This window comes from Corythoichthys intestinalis, chromosome 1 (genome assembly GCF_030265065.1).
Source record: "Corythoichthys intestinalis isolate RoL2023-P3 chromosome 1, ASM3026506v1, whole genome shotgun sequence".
In the NCBI taxonomy this organism is placed as follows: Eukaryota; Metazoa; Chordata; class Actinopteri; order Syngnathiformes; family Syngnathidae; genus Corythoichthys; species Corythoichthys intestinalis.
In genome coordinates, this window is record NC_080395.1 from 11,027,733 (window position 1) to 11,035,334 (window position 7,602).

The 7,602-nt window shown below is 38.6% G+C and overlaps 1 protein-coding gene across 4 annotated transcripts; it reads right to left on the reverse strand.

The window, feature by feature from the left end:
• Window positions 1–223: 223 nt before the first annotated feature.
• On the reverse strand, window positions 224–7,461 carry LOC130925006 (gastrula zinc finger protein XlCGF17.1-like). Of its 4 annotated transcripts, none has more exons than XM_057851293.1 (4): window positions 7,360–7,461; window positions 7,073–7,169; window positions 5,572–5,672; window positions 224–1,537 (listed from the first exon to the last, which is right to left on the reverse strand). In XM_057851293.1, the coding sequence occupies exons 1-4, from the start codon at window positions 7,385–7,387 to the stop codon at window positions 1,500–1,502; spliced, it is 264 nt and encodes an 87-aa protein (XP_057707276.1). In that variant the 5' UTR covers window positions 7,388–7,461; the 3' UTR covers window positions 224–1,499. The 4 variants fall into 4 exon arrangements, with proteins under 4 accessions (XP_057707276.1, XP_057707277.1, XP_057707274.1 ...); XM_057851294.1 differs by having other exon boundaries at window positions 225–1,537; window positions 5,559–5,672; window positions 7,360–7,458; XM_057851291.1 differs by lacking the exon at window positions 7,360–7,461 and having other exon boundaries at window positions 226–1,537; window positions 7,073–7,192.
• Window positions 7,462–7,602: the final 141 nt, after the last annotated feature.

Below are 7,602 nucleotides of genomic sequence, written 5' to 3' on the forward strand. Positions count from 1 at the left end.
TCCAAAGTAAAAGCATATATTTGTTCCTGTCCTACTTTGACCAAACAAAAATATAATTATGAAATCTGATCAGATTTACAACTGAGAAGTTATGTGTACGTTATAATTTCAAGAATTTAGACACATTTCAGGGGAAGAAGGTTCGAAACGATTAATTGGTTATCAAAATAGTTGTCGATTAATTTGCTAATCGATTTATTGTGCACTTCTATATAGAACAATCTCAACGAAAAGAGATGTAACACACTTTATTTTAAAAAAAAATCAAAAAACAAAAAACAAGAATATTGGATTTGGTAAAAAACAGGACCTGCAAAATCATTTAATTAAACAACTTTTTCAAAACAGGCTCATTAAAAACAGAAAAAGGAAATTTAAATGCTTTTTCCACAGTAAATGCGTGGCAGGATTCAGAATACTTTGTCACACACACTGCAATTCAAAGGCTTTCCCCAGTGTGGCTTGCGTGCGATAATAAATGTCCCTTCTTAGCTGATCTTGTCAAATCTTTTACAAAAGGCTTTTCTCCTGTGTGGGTTCTTGTGTGTCTTTTTAAAGTTAACTTCAGAGCGAATCTTTTACCACAATAAGTGCAGACAAAGGGTTTTTCTCCAGTGTGTGTTTGTGTGTGTCTTGTCAACTGATGCTTCAGACAAAATTTTTTCTCACAAAATGAGCAGGCGAAAGGCTTTTCTCCAGTGTGTGTTCTTGCGTGTCTGTTTAAAGTTCCCTTCTCGGTGAATCTTTGACCACAGCATGTGCAGACAAAAGGCTTTTCTCCAGTGTGTGTACGCTTATGCAGGTCTAAATAAGTCTTCTGAGAAAATCTTTTATCGCAAAGTGTGCAGCCGAAAGGCTTCTCTCCAGTGTGGTTTCTTGTGTGCAATACTAAATGTCCCTTTTGAGTGAATCTTTGACTACAAAGTGAGCAGGCAAAAGGCTTTTCTCCAGTGTGCATACGCGTGTGTCTTGTCAACTGATACTTCCAACAAAATATTTTCTCACAAAAGGAGCAGGCAAAAGAATTCCCTCCAGTGTGTGTTGTTGTGTGTATGTCTAAACAGCTCTTCTTAGTGAATCTTTTATCGCAAACTGAGCAAGCAAAAGGTTTCCCACCCGCACATTCTTTTGTGTTTCTGGTCAATGATGACTTGTTTAAGGATTTCGAAGCATTTCGGTCAAAGTCATCATCTTCTTCATCAGTGTTAAAGTCAGAAGAGTGTGAAGTCACGTCGTCGCTGTCCGAAAGAGGAGCTAAGAGCCCGTCCGGTTGCGATCGTCCTTCTCCTTTTGTTGTCAGGTGCTGAAATGAGCTGTTGCTCGAAGGTTTCGCTGCTCCGCTCTCTATGTCATCTTCTTCGCTCTTCACACTGATAGTCATTGGAAAATTGGTGGTTTTATCCTCATGTTCTTCTTTAACGCTGAAATTCTCTGGCGCCGCCTCATATTTGATGCACGGCATGTCCGACTCCTGTTTAACGTGGAAGGCAGCTTGGTTCTCAGGATGAAGATCTTCTAAAGTGACATCTGTGGGACACTGGGTGAAAAAACAACATGTGATACGCTTAAGTCGAGATTTAAGTCGAGATTTTGCTATGATTTTTGAACTCTTTCACTGAAGATATTAGGAGGGGGGAAACTCTTGGTACCTCACGATACGATTTGCGGTACATATTTGTTGTTGCTGTTGAGCTGCTGCCGTGCAGAGCGCTGTTGGATGTTATTGTGCAATTTATTTGAGTGTTGCGAAAAGGGGGTGTTAAACTGAGGCTTATTGGCCCTTGTAGTTTTCAAATGTGTTCGTGTGTAATTGTGCCGTTTAGCTGTGGGGATTTGCATTATAATACACATTATAATACACTAATTATTACACTATAATTATTTCCAGTACAAAAAATCCAACACACGTTGTATGTGAAATAGAACGCTGTTTTTGTAGTAGCCTAGTAGTATAACTAGCGCATAACCTATCCAGCATGCTTGTGTACTGCCATTGTGCTCGCCTCGTATGGGGAGCATGACAAATTTCGATCGAAACGGCTGTTTTTGGATGGGAAAAAGTTAAAAAATAAAATAAAATAAAAAATCCTCAGCACCCCCTGCTGTGAGTGACTTCCAGCGCCCCTGGCGATACTAGGGTTGTAACGGTACACAAAAATCTCGGTTCGGTACGTACCTCGGTTTTCAGGTCACGGTTCGGTTCATTTTTGGTACAGTAAGAAAACAAAATGCAAAATATAAATGTGCTAGTTGTTTATTTCACACTCTTGTGCTTTCAACAATAGGAACGTTAGCCTACACAAAGCTAGAATTCTGCTCAACAATAGAAAATACAATATTCTGAAATATAGATATTTTGAAAAACAAAATAAAATTAACTTTGGCTAAGACTTTTTCTTTAAAATAAATATCTGATGTGTAAAATTGAACAGTTGCAACACTGAAGTGAAGAGTTGTTCCATATATATTCTTTTTTTAATTGAATTCCCCACCCAGAGGGCCAACCATCTTCCATGTTAACATTTAACCGTTACCCACGCTGCTCACTGCACTTCTGAGTGGTGCGACGGCCCTGGCTGTTTAATTGTTATCTTTTTTTAGACTGTCAGTCATCTGATCGCCGCGTCCGCCAGCTGGCTGCCTCCCCTCCCAACGTGGCGTACTCTGGTTGACGCAGTATGAGCAGACGACGTCACCGCCGCTGACGGGCCACCCGAACTAGCCTCTTTCTGACATGTATCCATTATGCAGCACTTTGTTTACATTTGCGGCAATAACGACACTTGCTTTACAGCAGCTAATCCGATACACGGTAATACGGCTCTGGGTAATACTATTAGGCCATTGTTTGAGCTTGCATACCCGTGTGTGTGTTGTATTGTTCCTGAGTCTTCTTAACCAAGTAAAGTCAGCGTGAACAAAAGTCATCTGACCGCTCGTCATTTTACAGTCAACACTATGAGTTCGCAACTTTGCATTTGACAGCATACGTGCCGCGTACCTCCTCGCCAGCTGTTTGCTCGCCATTCATTCACCTGTGCATTTGATCCCTATTTTGTTACACTCCCGCTTTTTCGGTGAGGTATTTTGTGTTCATTCGTTATTGGATCGTTTTTGTTCACCACTGTAAATAAGAGCACCGCAGCAGTAGAGGTAAACTGCCGTTTTCGTTCAACCCGTTTTGTTTAGTGGTCAGGTGGTAGCCAGGGTAGTGGCTGTATTGTTTTTTCTTTTTTACGATCAGGTTTTACTTAGCGGGTGGGGTTCAAGTGTAGTTTCATTTTGTTTGTTGTTTTGGCCTGGGCTTACGCTGAAGCCAGCTTCTTCCACATTTTGTATATTTTGTTCATTGCAGTTCGACTTGTGTGAATAAATTTGTGTCCACTTGCAACTTATGTGCGTGGCTCGTTTTATGTTACGCCCTTAGCAGCCATCCGTGGGACGTAACAGTGGGATTATGGGAAGCATGAGCGGGCATTCCACGCTTGCGTTAAATGTGTCAAATATTTTAACGTGATTAATTCAAAAAAATAATTACCGCCCGTTAACACGCTAAATTTGACAGCACTTTACATTCTGTCAGAAACTCGTTCGGTACATCCCCGTACCGAACTGAGGACCACGTACCGAAACGGTTCAGTACAAATACATGTACCGTTACACCCTTAAAAGATACTAGTATCCATGTTTAAAAATTAAAGTGAAAAATTGCAGTAAAAGATGTTGCATAACTTTTACCATTGTCCCCCGCACATAATTATTCTATAGAATTTTACTCCAATTTACTCCAACTGCAACTTTGAAAATGAATCTGCATCCCTGACTGGATTGGATGTCCACTGGTGTTAAGACTCTTGTTTTTCTGTTTAGTACTTGCTTTGTAGAATATCCTCGAATGATTTTCTGATAACTATTGTATCGCAATACTGTTATTGTGAGCGTTATATCATACAGCAAGACAGATATGGGAACTTCGTTGTTCAGTCACAATCACTAATCATGCTCACATCAAAGCAAGTCTGACATTGCATAAAAAGTTAAAGAACAAATCAAGAGCGAAAGTTTGCATAGGGACGGTAGGGACATAACATGAACAACTTTTCAGGATACTCAAATTATCCCCAGCAATTTTTAAGCAACCTTATTTGCATTAAAGGGTGATTCAAAATGAATGTGCCAAAATCATTAAACAACATGTCAAAAATGAAAAACATTACAAAACTAGCGTGGACACATGCATTGAACATCATTTCAAGTTTTACACTTTGATTAATTTATTATTTTTGACTGTATGGCTCTTTCTAAAATGTGTATTTACTGCCATCCTGTGGCAAACACATGACACGACATACATTTATTATTAAAATGCGTACACTGCTGGCCAAAAGTATTGGCACCCCTGCAATTCTGTCAGATAATGGTAAATGGGCTCAATTTCTCCCAGAAAATGATTGCAATTACAAATGCTTTGGTAGTAATATCTTCATTTATTTTGCCACACTGAGTACTTGTAAGTAGTAGATTGTAGTAGTAGTAGTAGTAGTAATTTGAGCACTTATAAAATATGGAATAAAACTTGAAATGATGTTTAACACATGCGCCCAAGCTAGAGTTTTGTAATGTTTTTCATTTTTGACATGTTGTGACACGATTTTGGCACATTCATTTTGAATCACCCGATAGGTCATTTAGATTGTCTTCCTATATGTTGTAAGGATATAATTGACCCAACCATTATTAAATGACTCATTTTCATTATATTCAGACTTACATTGACCCCTTTTCACTTGCTGAATGTGCCGGTCCGCCCCCCTCCCCCCAAACACACATCTGATTGGCTGATGACTTGGATTTATTTAAAATTTATTTATTTTCTGCTGTATTTACTTAGAAAAGGTTTTTATTTGCAGCCTACGTAGACATTTTTTTCTTCAGATAATCATACATGAATGATAATCGAGGTAAAAAGTGTTCTTAGTTTGTTGAGTTTGGCTGTACTTGTGGACAAAAGCAGTTGTGTTTTACCTGAACGAAGGCTCAATTTTTATTATACCCTGACTAAGAAGTTTTTTAAGTTATATTTAATTTCTTTATTGCGACGGAATGTTGAGTGGTCTTAAGACAAATCTTTATATTTTGCATTCCTGGATAGTTAAGAGATTATTTACACGTTTGTAGGTATGGTGCATGTAAATCAAATTTATGTTCAAATATTGCAATTTAAATTTGCTAATAAAATCTGGTCATTTATTCTGGAAGTTTTCAAAATGTTTCTTTAGCAGTTTTGAATCGAACAGGGGGTCACTAGACGTGAAAGTTAGTATAAATCAACAGATTTTTTATTTTTTTTTGCATTAATCATTTGGCATATTAATTACTAGGTTTCCATTTGTGAGAAATGTAGCCCTAACCCCAGTTCAATAATCAGTTTGGTCTTATTAATGTCCCGTCCCCAGCAAAAAATTTACATGCAGTTTATGCTGTTATATTGTCCCTACCAATGTTGACACGTAACCTACGCCCTTGGAACAAATGTCATATTATCCTCATTTTCTTACGTTTTATCAGTACCTCGTCGTGGCCTGGATTTCCTCTCCTCATCTTCCACCTCACTCTCTATAACTTGATGTTCGGGATTGCGTTGGCCTTCAGTCAGTGGTGTTTTGTCGCATCTTGAAGACAAGTCGAGAAGTGTCTAACTCAATTAAAAGCAATCACTCTAATAGGGGTGTGACAATATATCTAAATGGTGATATATCATGATACTTTGCATCCCAAAAGGTTATCGATACGCTCATGCCAAGAATCGAGCTTTTGTTCTGAAAAGGTATCAATGTTTAATAAAAAAAGAAAATTTTAAAAAAGAAGGAACCAACAAGTTGCTACCAAAATCTTACTATATAATAGTGTTTCAGTTAACTCAATGGCAGCCATTGACAGCCACGCTTTCCGATTTTCAGGGCATTTACAGGTCACTTTCTGTTCATTTTAGGGCATTTACAGGTAACTTCCTTTTGAGTTTGAGTCACTGCCTATTCATTTGTGGGATTCCCGGCTCACTTCCTGTTCTGTAACCCAAAATCAACAGGAAGTGACTGAAAATCAACAGGTAATGACTAGGGGTGGACAAAACATCGAAATGGTGATATATCGTGACACTTTGTATGAAAAAAGCTTATCGATATGCTCCTGCCAAGAATCGAGATATCGTTTTAAAAATGTGTCAATGTCTAAAAAAATAAATAAAAAGGAACCAAACAAGACGCTACCAAAATCTTCCACCATAATAGTGTCTCAGTTAACTCTAAGGCTGCATTGACGGTGCACGACGCCGAATCCATTTAGACTGGGAACGTTCGTTCATTCGAAACCATTCTGTCCGATTTTCAGGGCATTTACAGGTCATTTCCTGTTGAGTTTGAGACACTGCCTATTCATTTGGGTGATTCTCAGGTCACTTCCTGTTCTATAATTCAAAATAAACAGGAAGTGACCCGTAAAATACCCCCAAATCAACAGGAAGTAACTAAAACTTACCAAAATTACCTCATTGCCTGGCATTGTCTGCCACTGACGGCCATAGACGTTCAATCCATTTGAACTGGGAGGGTGGCAGCGAATGAATTCGCTGCCACCCTCCCAGTTCAAATGGATTGGACATCTACTAGTGATAAACTCATTCCAATTCACAGCAGATGCTTGTTTTTCTGTTTATTTGTTTTTTTTAGAATATCCTAGAATGATTTCCTGACCAATGTATCGATAATCGTTGTATCGCCATATCGTCAAACCATCATTATCGTGAGCTTTGTATTGCAAACCGTATCGTACTGTGAGGTACCAGGAGGTTCCCACTCCTACACGCTGATGTGAACCGAGAGACCGCCCTGAAAACAATATTTACACATCTGAAGTGGCTAAAGCAATAGAAATGCGTTAATGTGTCATTGCTAGCGAGCGAAGCTAAACAAAACAAAATAAGTAAGGCTGTGACGCTTCAACATAAAGCCGGACGACTTCCACTAAGCTTTAATATGGGACGTTTTGGTCCACCAAATTTTTTGGTACTTACCCGATGAGAATATTTTGAAGGAGCTCGTTTGGTTGGGAGAAGGGGACACGAAAGAACGCAAGTCCCGGATGTGTACTTAGATGTTGCGTCGAGTGAACTGGAAGTACAAACGTTCAGGTGTTGAAACTTCAGCGTAATTGGTTGAAGTGTTTGACATCACTGGACTCCAAAAATATTCGATATGCATATCCGATTCTCAGTCATAAGAATCAATAATTCCAATTTTGAAAGTTCAGAACTTTGCCTAGAAATCTATACGTTGAAAGTTTGGTCTTTCTCCAACTTACTGTACTGCTTCTGCTGGAATTCTTCCATCAGGGAACAAAATGTTGAACTCACTTAATTTTAAAGCGTTTAAGTTTTCCGGCTCACTTGGTAGTCCACAACTGTATCGGTTATCAGATTCATTGGTAAATAATTTATGAATGGATTAGTTGTTGCAGCCTGATTAAAAAGCTAGTTAAAACAGCGAGATGTCTGAAAATTGGCAAAAATGGGAAGTTTTTCAAAGTAAAAGCATATTTTTGTTC

Excerpts from the sequence above, each read along its gene's own strand:
- LOC130925006 (XM_057851291.1), bottom strand. The coding sequence starts at position 5,601 with ATGAGGAGAGGAAATCCAGGCCACGACGAG. Across the intron at positions 1,538-5,571 it reads GAAATCCAGGCCACGACGAG|TGTCCCACAGATGTCACTTT; the intron begins GTACTGATAAAA and ends TTTTTCACCCAG.